The following is a 24,804-nucleotide window of genomic DNA, read 5'->3' on the forward strand; positions in this document are numbered from 1 at the left end:
ACACCGTATACCAAGATAAGATTAAAATGGGTCCATGATTTAGGCATAAAGAACAAGATTATAAATAAATTAGAGGAACATAGGATAGTTTATTTCTCAGACCTGTGGAGGAGGAAGAAATTTGTGACCAAAGATGAACTAGAGACCATTATTGATCACAAAATAGAAAATTTTGATTACATCAAATTAAAAAGCCTTTGTACAAACAAAACTAATGCAAACAAGATTAGAAGGGAAGCAACAAACTGGGAAAACATCTTCACAGTTAAAGGTTCTGATAAAGGCCTCATTTCCAAAATATAGAGAGAATTGACTCTAATTTATAAGAAACCAAGCCATTCTCCAATTGATAAATGGTCAAAGGATATGAACAGACAATTTTCAGATGATGAAATTGAAACTATTACCACTTATATGAAAGAGTGTTCCAAATCACTATTAATCAGAGAAATGCAAATTAAGACAACTCTGAGATACCACTACACACCTGTCAGATTGGTTAAGATGACAGGAAAAAATTACGATGAATGTTGGAGGGGATGCGGGAATATTGGGACACTGATGCATTGTTGGTGGAGTTGTGAATGAATCCAACCATTCTAGAGAGCAATCTGGAATTATGCCCCAAAAGTTATCAAACTGTGCATACCCTTTGACCCAGCAGTGCTACTACTGGGCGTATACCCCAAGGAGATACTAAAGAAGGGAAAGGGACCTGTATGTGCCAAAATGTTTGTGGCAGCCCTGTTTGTAGTGGCTAGAAACTGAAAAATGAATAGATGCCCATCAGTTGGAGAATGGTTGGGTAAAATGTGGTATATGAATGTTATGGAATATTATTGTTCTGTAAGAAATGACCAGCAGGATGAATACAGAGAGGCTTGGAGAGACTTACATGAACTGATGCTGAGTGAAATGAGCAGGACCAGGAGATCATTATATACGTCAACAATGATACTGCATGAAGATGTACTCTGATGGAAGTGGATTTCTTTGACAAAAAGACCTAATTCAATTTCAATTGATTAATGATGGACTTCTGTCCAGAAGTAGCTACACCCAAAGAAAGAACACTGGGAAATGAATGTAAACTGTTTGCATTTTTGTTTTTCTTCCCGGTTATTTTTACCTTCTGAATCCAATTTTCCCTGTGCAACAAGAGAACTGTTTGGTTCTGGACACATATATTGTATCTAGGATATACTAGGACATATTCAACATATATAGGACTGCTTGACATCTAGGGGAGGGGGTGGAGGGAGAGAGGAGAAAAATCGGAACAGAAGTGAGTGCAAGAGATAATGTTGTAAAAAAAAAATTTACCCTGGCATGGGTTCTGTCAATAAAAAGTTATTATAATTAAAAAAAAAAAAAAGCTCAAGAGGCTTTGAGAGAAGTTTAAAAAAAAGATATTAGGATCTCAATTAAAATAACAGCAAAAGAAGAAGAAGGAAAAAAAAGAAAAAAGAAAAAAGGGGGGGCTAAGAATTCAAATGGTGCTTTCAAGGAATTAAAAAAAAAGTATCAGACTAGATATAAAAAATGCAGAAAAGAATCAAAGGTGACTGAGATATTTAGCCTGGGACCACTAGGCAGTATAGCGCAAAGCTTCATAAACTGTGGGCTCATAAACTCATAACTGAATGTAGGGGTCATGAAAAATTTGACATTAGTAAAAGATATCAAAAATATTATGTGTAGATTTAATTAAAAATGTTAAAATAAACAAACACATCTATCTCATTAGTACGCAAATGTGCTTTCATTTTAAATGGTAAAATTATACATATACCCCAAAAGTGTAGGAAGCCCTGATGTAGTAGGCAGAGAAATGAGCCTTGAATCAGAAAAAATTAGATTTAAATTAAGCTTTGGATACTTACTGGACAAGTCATTAACCTCTATTTGCCTCAGTTTCCTGAGGCATAAAAAGGATACTCATAAAATCTACCTCTCAGGATTGTTGTAGGGATCAAAAGAGATAATATCTACAAAACACTTAGCACAGTGCCTGGCATTATACTAAGCACTATATAAATGCTATCTATTATTTTTATTACTATTACTATTGAAGAATGATAATATCCCATCCTTGGAAATTCAGAGGTTGATGAATGAGTAAGCAGTAACTGCTTCCAGTTTGGGGAAAGATAGCATATTTGTAGAAGATAGATGTTGACAATAGAAAGGTGGGACTTGGATTTCTAGAACTGAGTGCTGATAAAATAAAGGCTGGCTCAAGATAGAATCAGTACCGCAAGATATAATATATATAATAGGGAAAAGGGGAAATATGTAGCATAGGGGATAGAGCGCCAGATCTAGAGCCAGGAAGACTCATCTTCCTGAATTCAAATCTAGTCTCAGACCTTAACTATATGACTGGTCAAGTCAGTTAACCCTTAGTTTCTTCATCTATCAAATAAGCTGAAGAAGGAAATGGTAAACCACACCAGTATCTGGAAGGTACCTTGGAGGTCATCCAGTCCAGCCAATTTGTTTCAATTAAGTGCCTTTTATTTGTTTATTAGGTGCCTACTATGTGGCAGGTAGAGCTGAGAATATAAAAAGAGGCAAAACACATTCTTTGACTTCGTGATTACAAATGAGAAAACTGAGGGCCAGAGAGATTTAAATCATTTAAGGTCACACAGGGAAGTAAAGGACTTTTCCCCCACAACCAGTCATTTTTTAGTCATATCTGACTTTATGATACTGTTTGGGTTTTTTTTGTTTTCTTCCCCAACTCATTCTCCAAATGAGGAAACTGGAGCAAACAGGGTGAAGTGAGTTGTTCAGTGTCACACATCCAGTAAGCGTTCAAGGCTGGATTCAAACTCAGAAAAATGATTCTTCCTGACTTCCAGCCCAGCACTCTATGCACTATGGTGTCACCTAGCTACCCATCATATTCTAAATCCAATGAAATCAGAAGGGCGAGTATATTGGAGAGGCTAGAAATGTCCGATATAGTAAAAAAAAATTGAATGATCAGAAAAAATAAAATATTATATCAAGTATCAAGAGGATCCAAAGATCCAAAAGGTTAGGGTTGTTCAGATGAAATATTTTAAGTTTGTCATTAAAAAAAAAAAAAGATCATTTGTGACACACAATGTTTTCTCCAACAGTTTCCTTTCAGCAGTGAGTCAGTAAATGCTGACCATATATATCGCCTTTGGCTTCTTCAAGTCAGCCTCCTGGAAGTGGTGCCATTAACAGAAACACAGTAGTTGGAAACTTAGTGCTGTGGTTGGGAAGGTGGAGGCTTTGGGAAGCTGGGGGGAACAGGTGGGCAAAGAAAGGGGTGAGCTCAATTTTTGAGCCATTGAGCTTAAAGTGACAGCAAGATATATAAGGGTAGATACAAACAGAATTATGTAACGAAAGAGCAGGTTAAAAAAAAAAATCAAGGCCAAGGATGTTTGGGGACAAATGAACAGAGAGATAATTAAGGTTGGCTACTACATTGCCAAGGCTGTACCCAACCTGGAAAAAAATAAAAAGAATCATTTCAAGAACATTTTCAAGAAAATGCAAACCAAGCAGGCTTAGGGTCTGCTATTACTATGGAGAATTCCCACAGTGATCATGACTGATTTAGGTCCTAGTCTATTTCTACAATACACAGTCAAAAGTGGAAGCTCCCTAGAGATCCTTACTTTCCTAGGACACACACAGACACTATTTATTCCCGATGGTTCAGATCCAAGGAAGAGAATCCACAGACAGCTGCTACATAACTCACATAAAAGGCAATAAAGAAAGAGAAAACTCAACCACCATTATGAATTCAAAAGTACAACTTGATCCTTCTTAGACTTGGCCCCAATAGCTTATTCCTGAAAAGCAATCCAATAATGCTCCAAATTATTCTCTCCAGTAAATAGTGGGGTTCCTCTAACAACTTCCAGTAGCAGTAAGATTCTGCTGTCATTTTTTATGTGATTATTAAAAATCACTGCCCCTGAGCTCATTGCAAGCATCTAACCCCTGGCTGGCATTTTCCATTGCACCAGCGTGCTTACTTCCTGTGCTAATAGCTTTAACACTGACAGGTAAATTTATTTACCTCACTCTTCCCATGGCCTAGTACACCTTGTAGACCACAATAGTGGCTGAATCCACTAAGGAAGGAACAAAAAAACAAATGTCTGGGAGGGAAGGGGGAATTAGACATCCTAACAGGCTTCCTTTAATTAAGAATCAGATAAACACTTTGGAAAAGATACTAATCACTTTGGCTTTTGCTTAAGAAAAGGGACTAACTGGAGAAAGTGGCCTGCCAATCAAGGACAAGTGAATGGCTCCAAGATATTTAGCCTTTTTGTTTGTTCTTGACCAGGGCTTCTTAAACTTTTTCTACTCACAACCCCTTTTCACCAGAGAATTTTCTGTTCTATCCCTCATACATAGGTATATAGAATAGGCATACTAATTAACTATTTACTAATAATCACAAAGAAATGTATTTTAAAACAATTCTTTGGAATATGTATCATTTTACCATTTATTAAAAAAAAACAAATTTGCATGCTAGTGAGATGAATGTGCTTTTTGGTTTTTATATGAAGAATTAAATCTTGATGAAATATTTGATACTTTTTACTGTGGCTAAATTTTTCATGATCTCCACATTCAGTTATGTGACTCCCATATGAGGTCACACCCACAGTTTAAGAAGCTTTGCAGTAGATCAAAGTTTCCCAGTCTTTTTTGATCTCCATACCAAATAGATTTAAATAATCTTTCTCCTACCGACTGTCTTTTCAGAGGCATACAGATCAGACCCAAGAATTCATTTGAATAGAAGATCCCCAAGTAAAGAAATTCCTTCTACCCAAACAGATTAGCATCTCAAGTCTTCCAGAATTGCCAAGAGAAGAAGTTTCAAATTCAAACAGAAATAGGCTACTAATCCATACATTAGAATCCCTCAAGGCTGCATAATGATTTAGTTTTAATATTATCAGGAAATGAACTATTAAAGACCTGCCCATTGGCCACCTCTGGCCCACATCAATGATAGATAAAGTGGCTTCTTTTAACCTAGGGTCACAATTTATCTAACAGGCATTTACTCACTCCATCAAGCTCCCTTTCTAAACATTTTCTATAATATTCTGCATTAATTCACCTTTCTTATAAAACTTTTAGCTGCCTTACTATGTGCCTAATATAAGATCTTCAACTAAATTGCAGATGGATTGTATTGTGTCAGTCAAGTTTTCTACTGATGAAATTACAGGTCCTTGACCAGTGATATAAATCCTTGAGTAGAGCAGATTCTGATAAAGATATTATCTTTGGCGAGTTAGAATCGGTCCCAGCATTGGACATATAATGTATCTATAAAACAGGAGTTTGGGATCTTTGACCAATTGCATGTTTTAATAGTGCCATTGTTTTTCTGTTATATATAAGAAGAGGTGACTCATTCAGAGAATGGGGGAGACAGATTGGAAGAAGCTAACATATGAGTGATCAACTGTGCTTATTACAGAAAGAATTGAGCCTCAAGTAGAATAAGGTTGGAAGTACTAAAGAGTTTAGCATTATCACTATACTTTCCCACCTCCAAATCTTTGTTCATGAAGTTAGTTCTTGATGCCTGAAAATTTCCCCTTCCCTTCCTGTCATACAACCTCCATGTTCTTTAAGACCCAGCTCAAAAGTCATCTGACCCATGAAGTTTTCCCTGATTCTCTCAACTGGCAAGTTTTGTTTATCATGTGATTTCCAAGCACTTTGTACTCTCCTCAAACTTATATTCTAATTTGTCTCATTTACCCACATGTGTCTCATTATTTGATTTTAAGAAGTGAGATCACCACTTAATATGTTGCCTTGCACATAGTAGATATTTGGGGAAAAAAATGTTTGTCTAGTATAGTTAGATAGACAGGTTGGTATACCTCTGTCAGCCTTTCTACTAAGATTAAGAAAAATAAATTGGTTCTCCTTAAGAGAAAGTTTCTGGTATAACTAGGGGTTACACACACATACACACACACACACACACATACACCTAAAAATGTGCCAAATAACATAGCACAGATTTTTACAGCCAGAATAGCACAAGTAGATAAAAACACCACACTTGATAAACTCAAATATTCCCCCCCCCCCATATTAGGCTACCATTAATAGAGGGGGATAGAAAACAAATTCCAGGGGAAGAAACTGAAGCATAGGGAGGACTTGTCTAGGATCCATAGCTATTACAAGTCTAAATCAGTATTTGAACACAAGTCTTCCTGACTACAAAGTCCAGCTGTCTATTCACTACAACATGGATGAAGAGTATGTATAATGATACATTTTTCCAAGTTACTATTGAAACTAGAAGTCTGGCTATTACATTTGATGATCCAAACACTTCTTCAATGTGAGACACAAGACAAGGAAAATAGAAGATTCCACCAGAAATAGTACCATTTAGCCATTTTTTTTAAAACTTCAGGATTCTCTTTCTAATCTATTTAAGACAAGTAGCCTACTATAAAGAACAGAACATTGGAGGACCTCAGCTCTAATTCCCAATTTTGTTAATAAGCTGTATGACAGTTTCTAAGTAGACTTCTTTTTTTTTCTTTTTTCTTTTCTTTTTCCTCCTCCTCCTCCTCCTCCCCCTCCTCCTCCTCCTCCCCCTCCTCCTCCTCCTCCTCCTCCTCCTCCTCTTCTTCTTCTTCTTCTCCCTATTTCTTCGAGGCTGGAAGTGAAAGCAGTATTTTCAGGTCTGATTTCATGACTGATTGACATAGGAGCATTGACATGTTCAGTTTCTGACATTGATACATTTGTTCCTCTTTAGGCAACCAATGGCTTCCATTCCTGAGTTGGATATGGACACCCAGTTTAGCCCACTCCCAAGTAGAACTCCAATGTTCAAAAGATTCATCAGCCTCAGTCTCCATGGATGCTAAGATTACAAGTGTGTACCACTTGGATGCCAAAGAGACTTTCTCCCTGTTGGAGAATCTATTATTAATAGTTATTTAGCAACTAAAATTATAAATGCTTGTAAGTGAGGAGTGCAGACTATCTTGGAGAATGTATTTCCTAGATTTCTGGTTCTGAGTTGCCTCAAACAGAAAATAAATTCACATAACCCCTCTGGTCCCTCCCAACTCCAACAGGCTATCATTCTGATTAATCTTGTCCTTACATCAATATGTGAACAATCCATGATTTTGTTGGCTGTATAGATGCTCCCTCTACCAAATTACATCACAACCCTTCAAAAACCTGGAAACAGAATTCCAATGGTCAAAAAATTCTTTTCACTGCAGAAAATCTGCTGAAGACTCCAAATTCAACTAGATTCCTCCTCAGATAACAGGCATGAGTCTGTCACTTGGACCATCCTGGAAACCTTTCTACATTGTAAGCCCTACCAGTTGAACACTGCTCTGAGATGTCATTCTGAACCTTGCTGTTTATGATGATTATGATGATTAGACATAATCTTGAACAAGTCAATCTCTCTAAGATTCAATTTCTTCAGATGAAATAGAAAGTTCCCTAGATGAGTAGCCAAAATACCTGGATTTCACCTTTGCTACTTATTATACGAGTAACTACCTTGAGCAATTCAATTCAACCAGAACTAAGAGCCTACTATCATAGCCTTCTACACACTCTACATCTAGATCTAAAAGGGACCACAAAAGGTACTAGAGGCTATCTACTACAGATGAGAAAACTAAGATTCAAGGTAGTTTAAGTGATTTATCTAGGATCACACAGAAAATGACCATTAGAGATAGCACTTGAACCCACGTCTTCTGCTTCCAGGGCCAGTGGGGAGACCCGGTCAAAAATAAAATCACCTTTGCCCTAAAATGACCTTCTATCCTACTGGCATTTCACTGCATCTTTGAACCTCAGTTTCCTGAATTGTAAAATTAGAGGATTAGATTAGGACTTTTTAAATTGCTTTTCCAGCATTAAATATGTTTATCCCCATGAATCCATGAATACGGTTCTTTCCTGTTCTGTATTTTCGGTATGAATGAACACACTACTGAACATCACTCAAACAAACAGGAAAGAAGTGAAATAGCTTCCAAAAAAATCCCTCACCAGCGCATCAGACAGATGGTGCCCGTGACAACTGATCTTTGACCGATTCTGTAACCAATTTTGCTACTGGGGAAACCCACGCTGGGGGGGGAGGGGCGGAGGGGGGAGAGAAGTCTCTCATTTTGAAAGACAGGCAGATAAACACAGACCACAGACACACAGACAGACACAGAATGATATACACACAAATATGCAGATGTGCTGGTGCGAACAGACACACACACACACACACACACACACACACACACACACGGGTGAATACTTCAGAATCCTGCACACAACACAGGCCCCCTAAACTGAAACAGAACCCCTTGGCTTCTTGCATCTCTCCCTGGAGTAGAGCGGATGGAAAGGCAAAGTCTGCGGGCCAAGCTGCGTCTCTGTGCTCTGGCGCCTAGGGACCGGGGGTCCGGGGCACGGTCGTAGGGCACTCCGGCCCGGCTCCCGGCTGGGCTCACCTCGCCGCCTGCATAAGCGGGCTCCAGCCGTAGTGGTTGCGGCTGTTGACTGAGGCCCCCTTCCGCAGTAGAAACCTCACGAGAGGCTCGTAGCCTCCGGCCGCGGCGAACTGCAGCGCCGTGTTGCCGGCTTCATCCGTGCAGTCCACGGGCACCGGCCCCAGCAGCGCCGCCGCTGTCTGCCCTGCACCCCCCTCCTCGTCCGGGACGCCGCGTTCTGCTGGTTCCACTGCCGCCGCCCCCGGCTCCAGCAGCCGCCTTGCTGTCTCGGTGTCGCCTTGATCGCAGGCGCGCAGCAGCAGCTGGAAGGCTGGGGGGATCCCTCCCTCGCCCATCGGGACCATCGGCCTCCGGACAGCCGGGACCTCAGAGCCTCCTAAGCCCCCTGGATCCTGGAGTCCCGACTCCGCCCCCCGGATACCGAGTAGGACTCGCCCTTCCTCCTCCTGCTCCTCTCCTTACTGGAGCAGCCTCCCGGCCCTGGCCCAGCCTCCCCGATTCCTGGCTCACAGGCTCTCCCCCTTTCCCCATCCAAGCCTTGGATCCTCATTTGCCCACTACTCTGTCCTTCCCCACCCTCCTCCGGACTTGCAGTAGGCTGGTTGGTGGAGTGGAAGTTGTTAAACACACACAAAATAAAGATTTTCTGCGTTCTCACTGTGTAGAGAAAATTGTCCTTTTTAAAAAATATATATATTTTCTTTTTTCACTTTAAAGGATTTATGCTTCCGACCATATCCTTCTAATTGGAGGAGAAAGAAGGAGAGAACGAGAGAGAGAGAGATAGAAACAGAGACAACAAATATGCATAGTTAAGCAAAAAAGGAAATATCCCACGTGGGCCACATATTAAAAAAAGACACAAAAAAAGTTATTCTAATTCTCCTTGATCGAGTAGAGTCATTAAGATATCTCTGAATTTCAGGTTGCATTTATAAAATGGGCTCCGTTGTCATAACATGCATATCTATCAAGGAAGCTTTTTGTGACGATAAGTGACTAGTAAGCTTTAAACTGGCTATTTCTACATAGAAATTTAAATTTCTACCCGGAAATTTGAGCTATTGCAATCCAGGTTTATTCTGGTAATTTATTATGCTGAAGAAATTTCCCCACAAATTTAGAGAAGGGCGTTCATATTTGCATTAGTTATAGAAAAGAAACAGCTTAACAACACACTGGCAAATGCAAATAGAAGCAGTTGGGTGGTGCAGTGGTTAATGTTGGACCTCACGCCAAATCCAACCTCAGATGCAAAGTAGCTGGGAAATTACTTAACCTCTCTTACCTTCAGTTTTCTTGAGTGTAAAATGGAAACAGCATAGCACCTACTTCCCAAAGTTGTGAGGATTGAATGAAATAATATTTGCAAAATGTTTTACAAATGTAGAAATGATATATATGTATGTATGTAATTATTGTTATTATTACACATAGGAACATAGGAAAAAGCAAGATCCAACTACTTCTAAAGATCTTAAATTGAACAATAACTCAACTTTTTTGCCTGTTGAGCCACAGAAATCAATCATTTTCCTGATGAGCTGTACCTTTAGCTTCTTTTCTCCTACATTACTTTTCAAATTTCTAGGCACACAGAAATAGATTTGGTTCAAAAGTAGCAAGTGTAATTTTTCACATTAGGATATAATCCATATTTGAAATGGATTGAGCAGATCCAGCACTAACCTTTTTAAAGAAACACTCACTCTCTGGTGGATCATTATGTGGGAACATATAGAACACAAAAATAATCAGAGAGTCTCAGAGTAAGAAGTAAAAAGGGATTTATTAAGATCTTGCAAGATAGGGCATCTTCCATCTGACAAGGTGTTTGTCAGTAAAAGGAGAGTGAAAAACATAAACAGCAAAATACCAGATTAAATAGAAAAGAAGCTCACCCCTCCCCCTTTACTCCCAGTGTTTGGAGTTCAGGTTTATACCTAAATCTGGAAATCTATCCCAGAAACAAAAGAATACAAGTCAGTAATAATACTCTTAATTTAAATTTCCTTAGGGAACTGCTATACAAGCAGATATTCCTCAAATAAGAGAATTCAAAGAGAATTCATCACTGTTTAAAGAAATACTTAAATGCAAATTAAGAGCTGGTGGGAAACTGGAGGGGACAAACACCTGCAACCTTTAACTATAGCTCTATGTGTTATTATAAAGTCTCAAGTCACAATTAAAGTATTGTTTAAGGCTATATTCCCATGAGAGTGTCAACTATTAGGGACATGATTATAATCAAAAATTGGAACTTGGGTCCTCATGATGAGGTGTGAGAATTGAGAGTAAGAATCCGCTCTGGTTGATGTAGCAGATTCCTTGCAAAAGAATTTGAAAACCTGAAATCTGTGGCAAAAGAGGGTTTATTTGCACTAAGAAGAAAGCTTTCTTAGTGGGCAAAGAAGCCCGGCAGAATAGTTTTGCTAAGAAGACAGCTTAGTGGGCAAAGTCCTGTCAGGATTATTGCAAAGATGGGTTCGCTCTGAGAAGAAAATATCTTCACCAGTGGGCAAAATCCTGTTAGGACTTCTGCAAAGATGTCTGGGCATACAAAGCTAGATATATTGGGACTGCTTTGATCTTTTGCCAAACCAGGGGCCAACTACAGATGAATCTGAGAGATTGATTTTCAATTCAATTCAATTCAAAATTGAATGAGATTACTTATCTGGGTGTTGCCCTTGTGAACAGAAGGGTGTGCCCCTTCTAGAGGAAGATTTGAAACTCTGAGGTACCCTTCCCCCACAGATTAAAGGGGATACAATTTCAGGGGCCCCTCCACAGGTTAAAGGGGACACAATTTACATCACTCAGCCTGAAAGCATATAAATATCAGAATAAAGCATCCTCAGTTCAGTTTAACAATCCCATTTTATAGCCAAACTCAGGAATAATCAGGAGGGTTCTTACCCCCCTAGGAGACTGAATCAGAAGGATCCCACCTTAAGTGGAGGCCAAGGTTGTCCCTCCCAACCCTTGCCCAAATACTAACCTCTACAATTCAGGATCATATTTCTTTTTATTTTATTTTATTTATTTTTTTTATTTAATAGCCTTTTATTTACAGGTTATATGCATGGGTAACTTTACAGCATTAACAATTGCCAAACCTCTTGTTTCAATTTTTCACCTCTTACCCCCCACCCCCTCCCCCAGATGGCAGGATGACCAGTAGATGTTAAATATATTAAAATATAAATTAGATACACAATAAGTATACATGACCAAACCGTTATTTTGCTGTACAAAAAGAATCAGACTCTGAAATATTGTACAATTAGCTTGTGAAGGAAATCAAAAATGCAGGTGGGCATAAATATAGGGATTGGGAGTTCAATGTAATGGTTTTTAGTCATCACCCAGAGTTCTTTCTCTGGGCATAGCTGGTTCAGTTCATTACTGCTCCATTGGAAATGATTTGGTTGAGGATCATATTTCTTTGAGTAGCTTGCAGCATATTTCTCTCAAATGGTGAATTACTGACTTGATGACCCATCAGTTAATCATATCTGAATTCAAAACTCCAAATAATATCAGCTATAATCCCAAGAGATTCTAGATCAAATAGCAAGTCTCACTAATTAAAGCTTCAGGTGAATTTAGCTGTCAAGGATCACATATCCCAAATAAGTATTGACTATACCTACTTACAATGATAACAAGTAAGAGATTCATCCTAGAAAGTTCACAGGTTTTCTTCATATCTAAGTAGATGGATTTTAAATTCAACATTACACAAATCTTTTTACTTTAAGATGCTCAATAACCAGAATAGCAAAACATGTTTAGATATTAACCATATTCAAAAGGTGTTATGGGCCAGAACTCTGAACTTGAAACAAAGGATTCTTACAAGGTACTAAGTCAGTGGAATTATAGAGACAATAGTTATCTAATTTAGCATGGTTCAATATGTTTAATTTAATCCTACAAGGAGATGTTTGGGGCCAGAACTTGAAACAAAATACTAAGTGGAATTGAGGAGACAATGGTTAAATCTAGTTTAGCATTGATTTAATCCTACAACAATAATGGTTTCCTAGTGATATAATGATTCATTTGTACTCATTGTGGAACATATAAGAGAGAAACAGAAAAGACACTAGAACCTCTTGGAGGCTGAGACAGATTCATTCCATCATCCACCTTTGAGGTGGCTGGAGGCTGAAGTACAAACCTTTGGAGTCGAGGAGATTCAAAAACCAGAGAAAGCAGGCAAGAACTCAAGCTCTCGGAACTAAGGAGAGACATAGGCCTCCAGAAAAACTAGTCCCAAGTGAAGAAGACATGACTTTGAAGGAGACAATAAAGGATTTGGACTTTCATGCCTGGCTCCACTTGTGTTGATTACTGAACTAAAATGGAGGCTGCTCCCAGAAACCCCAAGAAAACCTCAACAGAGAACATTACATTTTAGAGAGAATATTATGAAAAGGATAAAGACCCTATTCTCAGAATCTCCCTAAACAATGGGAACATTGAAAAATGACTTAATAAAACCAATTAAAACTCACACAGGATATAGAATATACAGACCTAATTTCACATTAGAGGATTGTATCAGAATTAACAATAATTTCTTGATCCTAAAAAATGTTACTTCAACTTCTTCCAAATGAGGAATCCTATAAAATATAAATAACAGGTACAACATCAATATTGTTAAAATTTCTCTAAGCACAAACATTCCCACCTTTCACCAAAACATTCTCATATGGAATTAACTGAGGGAAACCATGTCATTGGAATATAGCCTTAAACTATACTTTTATAGTAACTTGAGACTTTATAATAACAAATAGAACTATAGCTAAAAAGTTACACATGCATTGGGGGCAGTTAGGTGGCACAGTGGATAGAGCACCAGCTCTGAAGTGAGGAGGACCCAAGTTCAAATCTTATCTCAGACATTTAACACTTAACACTTAACACCTAGCTATGTGACCCTGGGCAAGTCACTTAACTCCAGTTGCCTCAGGAAAAAAAAAAAGTTGCAGGTGGCTGTTCCCTCCAGTTTCCCACAACCTCTTTATATATATATATATATATATATATATATATATACACACACACACACATATATGTATAACTATTGACAAAACATATGCATGGGTAATTTTTCAACATTGGCCCTTGCAAAATCCTGTGTTCCAACTTTTCTCCTCCTTCCCTCCACCCCCTCCCTTAGATGATAGGTAGTCCCATACATGTTAAATATGTTAAGGTATGTGTTAAATGCAATATATGTATACATATTTATAAAGTTATCTTGCTGCACAAGAAAAATCAGATTTAGAAAAAAGGTAAAAATAAGCTGGGAAGAAAAACAAAAATGCAATCAAACAATAACAGAAAGAGTGTAAATGCTATGTTGTGGTCCACATTCATTTCCCAGTGTTCTTTCACTGGGTGTAGCTGGGTTCTGTTCATTACTGACAAACTGAAACTGATTTAAATCCTCTCATTGTTGAAGAGAATTGTTCATCAGAATTGATCCTCATATAGTATTGTTGTTAAAGTGAATAGTGATCTCCTGGTTCTCCTCATTTCACTCAGCATCAGTTCATGTAAATCTCTCCAAGCCTCTCTATATTCATCCTGTTGTCATTTCTTACAGAACAATAATATTCCATAACATTCATATACTACAATTTACTCAGCCATTCTTCAACTGATGGACATCCATTCAATTTCCAGTTTCTAGCCACTACAAAAAGGGCTGACACAAACATTTTTGCAAATACAAGTCCCTTTCTCTTCTTTAAGATCTCTTTGGGATATAAGCCCAGTAGTAACACTGATGGATCAAAGGATATGCACAGTTTGATAACTTTTTGAGTATAGTTCCAAATTGCTCTCCAGAATGGTTGGATACTCCACCAACAATGTATTAGTGTCCCAGTTTTCCCACATCCTCTCCAACATTCAGCATTATCTTTTCCTGTCATCTTAGCCAATCTGAGAGGTGTGTAGTGGTATATCAGAGCTATCTTAATTTGCATTTCTCTGATCAATAATGATTTAGAACACCTTTTCATATGACTAGAAATAGTTTCTATTTCTTCATCTGAAAGTTGTCTGTTCATATCCTTTGACCATTTATCAATTGGAAAATGGCTTGATTTCTTATAAATTAGAGTCACTTCTCTCTATATTTTGGAAATGAGGCCTTAATTAGAACCTTTAACTGTAAAAATGTTTTCTCAGTTTATTGCTTCTCTTCTAATCCTATCCTCATTAGTTTTGTTTGTATAAAAGCTTTTTTAACTTAATATAATCAAAATTTTCTATTTTGTGATCAATAATGACCTCTAGTTATTCTTTGGTCACAAATTCCTTCTTCCTCCACAGGTCTGAGAGGTAAACTATCCTATGTTCTTTTAATTTATTTATAATCTCAATCTTTATGCCTAGATCATGAACCCATTTTGATTTTATCTTGGTGTACAGTGTTAGGTGTGGGTCAATGCCTAGTTTCTGCCATATTAATTTCCAATTTTCCCAGCAGTTTTTTGTCAAATAGTGAATTCTTATCCCCAAAGTTGGAGTCTTTGGGTTTGTCAAACACTAGATTGCTATAGTTATTGACTATGTTGTCCTGTGAACCTAACTTATTCCACTGATCAACTAATCTATTTCTTAACCAATATCAAATGGTTTTTGGTGACCACTGCTTTATAATATAGTTTTAAATCAAGTATAGCTAGGCCACTTTCATTTGAATTTGTTTTCCCATTAGTTCCCTTGAAATTCTTGACCTTTTGTTCTTCCATATGAATTTTTTTGTTATTTTTTCTAGGTCATTAAAATAGTTTCTTGGGAGTCTGATTGGTATAGTACTAAATAAATAGATAAATACAGGTAGTATTCTCATCTTCATTATACTTGCTTGACTTATCCAAGAGCACTTAATATTTTTCCAATTATTTAGATCTGATTTTATTTGTATGGAAAGTGTTTTGTAGTTTTGTTCATACAGTTCCTGACTTTCCCTTGGCAGATAGATTTGCAAATATTTTATACTATTGACAGTTATTTTAAATGGAATTTCTCTTTGTATCTCTTGCTGTTGGATTTTGTTCATGATATGTAAAAATGTTGATGATTTATATGGATTTATTTTGTATCCTGCAACTTTGCTAAAGTTGTACATTATTTCTAATAGCTCTTTAGTAGCATCTTTGGGGTTCTCAAAGTATACCATCATATCATCTGCAGAGTGATAATTTGGTTTCCTCATTACCTACTCTAATTCCTTTAATCTCTTTTTCATCTCTTATTGCTGAAGCTAGCATTTCTAATACAATATTGAATAGTAATGGTAATAGTGGGCAACCTTGTTTCATTCCTGATTTTATTGGGAATGGTTCCAGTTTATCACCATTACATATGATGTGTACTAATGTTTTAAATAGATGCTACTGATTATTTTAAGGAAAATTCCATTTATTCCTGTGCTCTCTAATGTTTTTAATAGGAATTGGTGTTGGATTTTATCAAATGCTTTTTCTGCATCTATTGAGATGATCATATGGTTTTCGTTAATTTGGCTATTGAATATTTAACATCTACTGGTCATCCTGCCATTTAGGGGAGGGGGTGGGGGGGTAAGAGGTGAAAAATTGGAACAAGAGGTTTGGCAATTGTTAATGCTGTAAAGTTACCCATGTATATATCCTGTAAATAAAAGGCTATTAAATAAAAAAAAAAAATTTGGCTATTGATATAGTCAATTACATTAATAGTTTTCCTAATATTGAACCAGCCCTGCATTCCTGGTATAAATCCTATTTGGTCATGGCATATTATCCCGGGGATGATTTTCTGTAATCTTTTTGCTAATATTTTATTTAAGATTTTTGCATCAATGTTCATTAGGGAGATTGGTCTATAATTTTCTTTCTCTGTTTTTGTTCTACCTGGTTTAAGTATCTGTACCATATCTGTGTTATAAAAAGAATTTGGTGGGACTCCTTCATTCCCTATTTTTTCAAATCATTTATATATCATTGGAGTTAATTGTTCTTTAAATGTTTGGTAAAATTCACATGTAAATCCATCTGGTCCTGGGGATTTTTTCTTAGGGAGTTGATTAATACCTTGTTCTATTTTCTTTTTCTAAAATGGGACTATTTAACCAATTTACTTTTTCCTCTGTTAATCTGGGCAGCCTATATTTTTGAAGATATTCATCCATTTCATTTAAGTTATCAGATTTATTGGCATAAACTTGGGCAAAGCAACTCCTAATTATTGCTCTAATTTCCTCTTCCTTAGTGGAAAGTTCTCCCTTTTCATTTTTAAGACTAACAATTTGATTTTCCTCTTTCCTTTTTCTAATCAAATTTACCAAGAGTTAATCTATTTTTTTTTTCATGGAACCAACTCTTAGTTTTATTTATTAATTCAATAGTTTTTTTTTTTACTTTCAGTTTTATTAATTTCTTCTTTTATTTTTAGAATTTCAAGTTTAGTGTTTGATTGGGGGTTTTAAATTTGCTCCTTTTCTAGCCTTTTTAGTTGCAAGTCTAATTCATTGATTTTCTCTTTCTCTATTTTATGCAAATAGGCCTATAGAGATATAAAATTTTCTCTTATTACCATTTTGGCTGGATCCCACACATTTTGTTATGTCATCTCATTACTGTCATTCTCTTGGGTGAAATTAATTGTTTCTATGATTTGCTGTTTCACCCATTCATTTTTTAGGATGAGATTATTTAGTTTTCAATTACTTTTTGATCTATTTTCCCCTGGCTTTTTATTGAATGTAATTTTTATTGCATCATCATCTGAAAAGGATGCATTCACTACTTCTGCCTTTTTGTATTTGAATTTGAGGTCTTTATGTCCTAATATATGGTCAATTTTTGTATAGGTTCCATGGACTGCCAAAAAGAAAGTGTACTCCTTTCTGTCTCCATTAAGTTTTCTCCAAAGATTTATCATACCTAGCTTTTCTAGTGTTATACTTACCTCTTTAGCTTCTTTCTTATTTATTTTGTGGTTTGATTTATCTACTTCAGAGAGTGCAAGGTTGAGAGCTCCTATTATGATAGTTTTGCTATCTATTTCTTCTTGCAACTCTCTTAATTTCTTTAGGAATTTAGATGCTATACCAGTTGGTGCATATGTTTAGTATTGAGATTGCTTCATTATCTATGCTGCCCTTTAGCAAGATATAGTGCCTCTCCTTATCTCTTTTAATTAGATTAATTTTTGCTTTTGCCTGATCTGAGATCAGGATGGCTATCCCTGCTTTTTTGACTTCACCTGAAGCATAGTAGGTTCTGCTCCAGCCTTTTATCTTTACTCTGTATGTATCACCCTGCTTCAAGTGTGTTTCCTGTAAACAACATATTGTAGGATTCTGGCTTTAATCTAGTCTACTATCTTCCTCTACTTTATGGGGGAGTTTACCCCAATCACATTTATGGTTAAAATGACTAATTCTGTATTTCCTGCCATCTTGTTAACCCCAGATTATTCTCTTCTCCTTCCTTTCCCTCTTACCCCCCTCCCCAGTAATAAACTTATGAGTACCACTTGCTTCACGCAGCCCTCCCTCTCTAGGATCCCTCCCTCCCCTTTAGAGTCCCTCCCCTTTTCTTAAATCTTTCCCTTACAATTTCTGTATTCCCTTCTATTTAGCCTATCCCTTCCCTTTTGTCTTTTCCCCTCTCACTTTTCAATGAGGTGGGAGAAGTTTCTCTGTAAACTGACTATGTCTAATATTTTCTCTTTGAGGCAATTCTGATGAGAGTAAGATTCACAATATGTTCATTTCCCTCCCTTCTTTTCCTGAGGTTTCCTTTTCCTCTTCATAAGATGTAGTACCTCCATTTCCCCCCTTTTCTGGTACAATTTCCTTTCCACCTCTAGATCCTTTTTTTATAACAGTAAAACTAAATTATACATGTACTCTTTATGTATACCTATACAGAAATACAGTTCTAAAGAGTTCTTTTTACCTTTTTATGCTTCTCTTGAGTCCTATATTTGGAGATCAAACTGTTGGTTTAGCTCTGTTTTTTTTCATCAGAAATAAATGGAATTCAACTATTTTATTGAATGTCCATCTTCTTCCCTGGAAGAAAATTTCAGTTTGGCTGGGTAAGTTATTCTTGGCTGCATAAGAAGTTCCTTTGCCTTTTGGAATATCAGATTCCAGGCCCTTCAATCCTTTAATGTTGATACTGCTAGATCCTGAGTAATCCTTATTGTGGCTCCTCAGTAATTGAATTTTTTTTCCCTAACTGCTTGTAGTATTTTTTCCTTGGTCTGATAGTTCTGGAATTTAGCCACAATATTTTTTGGAGTTTTAATTTTGGGATCTCTTTCAGTAGGTGATTGATGAATTCTTTCAATGTCTACTTTACCTTCTGATTCTATGACATCTGGGGAGTTCTATTTAATTATTTCTTGAAATATAGTGTCTAGGCTCTTTTTTTATCATGATTTTCAGGGAATTCAATAATCCTTATATTATCTCTCCTAGATTTATTTCCCAGGTCTGTTGTTTTCCCAAGTAGGTATTTAACATTTTTTCTAATTTTTTTTTTTTTTTTTTTGGTTTTGCTTGACTGATTCTTGGTGTCTCCTTGAATCATTCATTTCCATTTGTTCAATTCTGATTTTTAATGAATTATTTTCTTCATTTACTTTTTAAATTTCTTTTTGTAATTGTCCAATTGAGTTTTTAAATGAGTTGTTTTGTTCTATGGAATTTTTTTCCATTTCGCCAATTTTATTTTTTAAGGGTTATTTTCTTTTTCCAATTCAGAAATTCTGTTTTTCAGGGAGTTGTTTTCTTTTTCCACTTTATCTTTTAATAAGTTATATACCTTATCCAGACCCTCTTGCAAAGTTTCTCTTTCCTTTCCCCATTTTTCTTCTAGCTCTCTTTTAAGAGCCTTTTAAATTTCTTCTATAAGAGCCTTTTGTGGTGGGGATCAGATCATATCCACCTTTGGATTTTCATCTAGAGACAAAATGTTTTTAGTCTCCTCAGGGTTTGAAATCTGCTCACTTTCAGTATAGAAGCTATCTATAGTTAGAGCCTGCTTTGCCTTTTTACTCATTGTTAACAACAACAACAAAAGCTGCAGTTTGCTTTTGGGACAATGAGGGATTATTGTGCTTCCTCAACAGACAACAGGAAGTGGCAGCGAAGTGGCAGTGGCTGCGCTGGGATTAGTTGTTGCCCACTGAGATTGTGGTGAGTTCCTCACTGTGCTGAGTGGGTGTGGCCAGGTCCCAAGAGACTCTAGCATTTTGGGGTTATAGTCTTTACCCTCTGGGGTTACAGTCTTAAATCTCTGTTTATAGCTTCTCTGCTGATCTACTGGCTTGCTGCCAGGGCAGAGTAGCTGACACTGTGATAAAACTCTCCCCATAGATTTTCCTGTTGGCGAAGACCACACCCTGCCCCACTCGGGTTTGTTCAACTTGAGCTATTCTCTGTGCTCTCACTACCTATCTGCCTGTGTCTGCACCTGGCCTAGTCCTGTTCTGTTCTGACACATGAGTAAAAACAGACCTTTTCTGGTGAATTTCAAGATTATCTTCTGTTGGTAATGTGTTGTACTCCCAATATTCCCATGAATATTGTCAGAAACTGTCAGAACCCAGTCAAACACTAATTCAAAGTCTGAGCTTCATAAAAATGGCTTGAGGGTATAGGAGAGCTCAAAAAAGATGTGTGTGTCCTCTCCACCATCTTAGCTGTACCCCACACCTCTTAACTAGCATTTAAATATTTCTTTTAAAGGTGATGATGGCTTTGAATTCTCTTATCCAAGGATATATGCTTGTATAGCAGTTCTCAAGGGAAATTTAAATCAAGAATTTATTATTATTTACTTGTATTCTTTTTTTCTGGAATAGATTTCTGGGTTTAGGGTATAAACCTGGACTCCCCCAAACAATGGGAGAAAAGGTCAAGGTGGAGGAGCTTTTATTCTATTTAATGTGGTGTTTTGCAGTTTATGCACTCCCAGTTACTGACAAACACCTTATCAGATGGATGATGCCCTTTCTCCCAAGATTGTAATAAACCCCCTTTTTGTTTTTTCTTACTCTGAGAGTCTTTGATTGTGGTCTATATTGTCCTACACAATTTCTAATTGCAAAGTCAATTTTAGAGGTTATAAATTGTCCTTAACAAGGTCCATTCTTGAAGTTCCTTCACAGGTCCGTTAAGCCTGGTGTTTTCAACCTCCAGACTGCAGTCTCAGTCATGTATAACATCTGGTAAAGTACTTCTACTCTTCTTCTTTGTGCCCACTCTCCTACAAACTGCAAACTCCAAAGGTGTGGTCTGGATCAGTAATCCTTATTTCCTAAGGGCTAATAAGGGATGAGGAGATGGCTAGTATACAATTTCTTAAAAACTTATTCTTTGTCTGAAAGGATAGGATCCCTCCTTTCCCCCACCCCAAGGCATTCCATACAACATTTTTGGAGTCAGGTTCCCTCCCCCCTAAAGGATATCTTCTCAATACCTTTCCATCTTTCTCAAGACATATTACACATGCTTCAGACACTATTTGGTTCTGCAATTACACACATCTCCATATGTCAAATTTTCTTGCTTTTACTTCTTTGATAAAAGGAGAAAGCAAGACAAACCTTTAAGATTAATTTCACAAAATTTATATCTCATATCCAGCTGAACTGGCAAAATGTTAAAGCACAGCTCATATAGTTTTACAAATTGCCCAGCATACAATTTAGCAAGCAGCATAATAGCTTAAATATATTTCATCTAATTAGAAAATACAAACATGTGACCTCCTTAGGTTAGTTACCAAAATTTTTAGCTTAAAATTAAATCAAATAAAGATTTAAGTTTCTAGTAACAATACTTCAATATCAATGTACATATATTTATATCAAGTTCACAATTTTAGTATGAACTAGTTCATAGTAATTATACAATTTCAGAATCATAATTCCAATCTAAACACACAGTCCCAAAGTTTAAGGTGCAGAAATTTGCCTTTTCAAGTCTGTCCACAGGGCTTTAAGAAATTGTTGGACTTAAGGACCCTGGGGAAAGAAAGTCAGAGAAATTTGGACCCAGGTGTTCAGCTGCAAGTCTGTGGCCCAGTGACTACCTGTTGGAATCTTTACAAAGTGTTAAGCCATTAGATTTGATAGAAAGAATTATCTAATTTAGCATGGCTCAATATGATTGATTTGATCTTAGAAGAAGATATTTTGGGCCAGAACTTGAAACTAGGTACTAAGTACAACTGATGGAAACAATGCTTGTGTTCACACTTTTAGAGAGCTCATAAGTATCTAAGTACTCAATGGAGTTCACATGTTTGGGAGATTTCAGAGAGCATGCTGGGAGATATCCCACAATCCCACTCTCAGAGAAGTAGCATAAATATAGTTCCAGTGAGCCACTTGAAGGCATTTCTGGGTAACTTCGACTGGGGTCAGAGACAGAGTACTCTGGAAGAAAGCCTACAAGTCCTATCTTTGAGGCAAGAGAGATTCATTGCATCTTCCAACTTGGTGCTGGCTGGAGGCTGAAGAAAGCAGAGGCAGAAGCCAAGGACAAAGCTGCAAGATCTCTTGGAGCCAGGCAGAGAGATAGGCCTCAACTAACCGGGCCACCCTGGAATGGGTTCGCCCTGAGAGAGGGGCCCGTGCCTTGGAAAGAGATCAGATGTGGCGACCCGCTGAATTTAAGCATATTAGTCAGCGAAGGAAAAGAAACTAACTGGGCTAATTTGGAAGGAGAAATAAACATTTGCATTTTTACCAACTGGCTGCATTTTGGTGTAATTATTCAATTGTAACTGAAACTAAGGCTGCCTCCAGAAAACCTTCATAACTACCCACCCTCTATGCCAGAATGCCAGTGTGGGATGCCCATGTCAAAGATGTTGGGGCACCAGTGCAAAACCTCCCTAGCCAAGATAGATTATTGGAAGCTTGGAAAATCCTGGAGAGGGTGGTTTTTTCCTTCTGCAGTTTTTCTATAAGCCTCAAATTCTGAGAAGCCTTTTAATCATGTAAATTAGGCCTACTAAAAATACACTAGATCAACTTAACTTAATTGAGAGTGTCAAGCAACTTAGAACTCAGTCTCAAAACCCGCCCAGAACCTGCTAAAATGTTTTAACAATTCTGGAACTTTTAACTATTTCTGCAGACTGAAATTGGTCAGTTACAGGTCCACAGAAAAGTCAGGTTTTTTTTTTCTTTTTGATGTGTCAATTAAAAACTTTCCCTATTTCAGAATTAGTCCTTCTTCTCTCTAAAAGCTATTTGCACAAGTCCAATTCTGTACAAAACAAACATTTTTAAAATTTCAAATAGACAGAACTTTCCTTTGTAATTCTGCTGACTGAAACACCGAAGACATCCCCTCTCCTCCCCTCCCTTCCCCTCCCCTCTCCTCTCTCCTCCTCTCCACACCTCTCCTCTGTCCTCTTCTTTCTCTCCCCACCTAGGAAAGGAAGTGAAAAGGAGAATACTGGAGACAAAGCCTTAAATACCCAGCCAGCCAGTAAAGAAGGCTCCTTTGAATTTACACCTAACCCTGGGGATAGGGGGTAGGGGAGGGAGATGGACTCTCTATATTTTAGTACTTCATCCCAGTTCTTCTTAAAGAGCTATCTTCCCAGGACCGTAGATAGGTTTAGATATCCTTTCCTAAGGTTCACAGTATCTTGTCTTCTTTTAATGGAGGACTCGCCTGATTTTACCAAAGGAAAATAGGTATGGACTAGAACTGCCTAGAATTTTTCCCTTTATCCAGATGGCTTACTGATAAGAGTTTCTCCCCATTCTCACCAATTCTTGCCTTCTGGGCTATGCAACACAACTTTCCTGACTGAAACTTTTTAAAACTAGCTTATCTCCTGCGCCAAATTAATTCTTTATCTTTCCTAGTCTACTTCCACTTTTTCCCAGTGTCTCTCTTCAGGAGTTTACCTGATTAGAGCAGGAGTTCCTGAGCCAAATCCAAGGACTACTGGAAAACAAGGAACACTGGAGAGCATCGAGTGCTCATGCTCAAGGATTCTGTGAAGGAAAGACCCCCTCAGAACAGAAAATATCCTGTAAGAAGCCCCCAAACTTTGTGGGACAGTATAGACCACAAAAATAGACAGAGTAAGAAAAGAAAAAGGGGTTTATTAAGATCTTGCAAGAAAGGGCATCTCCCATCTGACAAGGTGTTTGTCAGAAGAGTGAAAGGAGAGTGCAAAGCATGAACTGTGAGATGCCTGATTAAATAGAACAGAAACTCCACCTTGATCTTTTCTCCCATTGTTTGAGGGCATTCAGGCTTATACCCAAAACCCAGAAATCTATCCCCAAACCAAGAATAGAAGTCAATAATAATACTTTTAATTTAAATTTCCCTGGAGAAATCCTCAGATATCCTCAGATAAGAACATTTAAAGAGAAGTCATCACCTTAAAAAAAAAAAGTACTGAAATACTAATTAAAAGGTGATGGGAAATTGGAGGGACAAATACCTGGAACTTTTAGCTATACTCTATTTGTTATTATAAAGTCTCAAGTCACAATTAAAGTATAGTTTAGTTTGATTTGGGGATGAAATGAGGCACCAGTACAAGTAAATGAAAAGGTAACAAAGAGAATTAGTTTTAATGTGACAAGAATATATAAAAAGGTTCTTTATAGAAAGGCGTTTACCTTCGAGAGATATATTCTCCCTTTATCCTCTACTCTCAGTCCCCACTGCTCTCCATATAGAAAGCAGACTATATTCATTTGCATGGTCTTCATATATCCACCAATCTGAATGGGCCCTGACTCCATGTAGGTTGTGTTTTTAGTTCCTTTAATTAATCAAGGGGCTTTTCCAAGAGAGCAGGAGTCAATCAGGTCACAGGAAATCTTTGTTGCCTTTTAAGGAAAACTATATCCTATTTTGGGAAATTTTTTTTTTTGGGGGGATTAATTATGCCTTCTGAAATCTATGTGTTTTATTTTATGTATTTAAATTTAAAAATTGTTTGCAGTCAGAGAAGAGAATCTAGATTTCCTAAAGGCATCCATGATCCTTAAAAATGGTTTAAAACCCCTGGGTACTTTAATTTTTGAACATACAATAAAACTACCTTATGTTGCTCTCTCTCTCTCTTTTTTTTTTTCTGTGTTATAAATCTATTTATTGCTTCCTAAGGCAGAATGTTGATTTGGGGGGGCAGAAGGAAACTGGTGTTTTTGGTTTGAAGAGAGAAAGAGATAAGATTTG

At 37.2% G+C, this 24,804-nt stretch overlaps 1 protein-coding gene across 2 annotated transcripts in view; it reads right to left on the minus strand.

The window, feature by feature from the left end:
* The window catches only part of ANKS6 (ankyrin repeat and sterile alpha motif domain containing 6), a 75,899-nt gene extending 66,733 nt beyond the window's left edge, over positions 1-9,166 (minus strand). The window contains exon 1 of one of the 2 annotated variants that reach the window (XR_004230797.1): positions 8,544-9,166. Coding sequence is in view for 1 of the 2 variants with exons in the window: in XM_023497696.2 (XP_023353464.2) it covers positions 8,544-8,887 (344 nt within the window). In the remaining variant the exon portion in view is untranslated. The remainder of the gene's footprint in view (positions 1-8,543) is intronic. The other variant, XM_023497696.2, reaches the window with a different exon arrangement.
* Positions 9,167-24,804: the final 15,638 nt, after the last annotated feature.

This window comes from Sarcophilus harrisii, chromosome 1 (assembly GCF_902635505.1).
Source record: "Sarcophilus harrisii chromosome 1, mSarHar1.11, whole genome shotgun sequence".
Taxonomy (NCBI): Eukaryota; Metazoa; Chordata; class Mammalia; order Dasyuromorphia; family Dasyuridae; genus Sarcophilus; species Sarcophilus harrisii.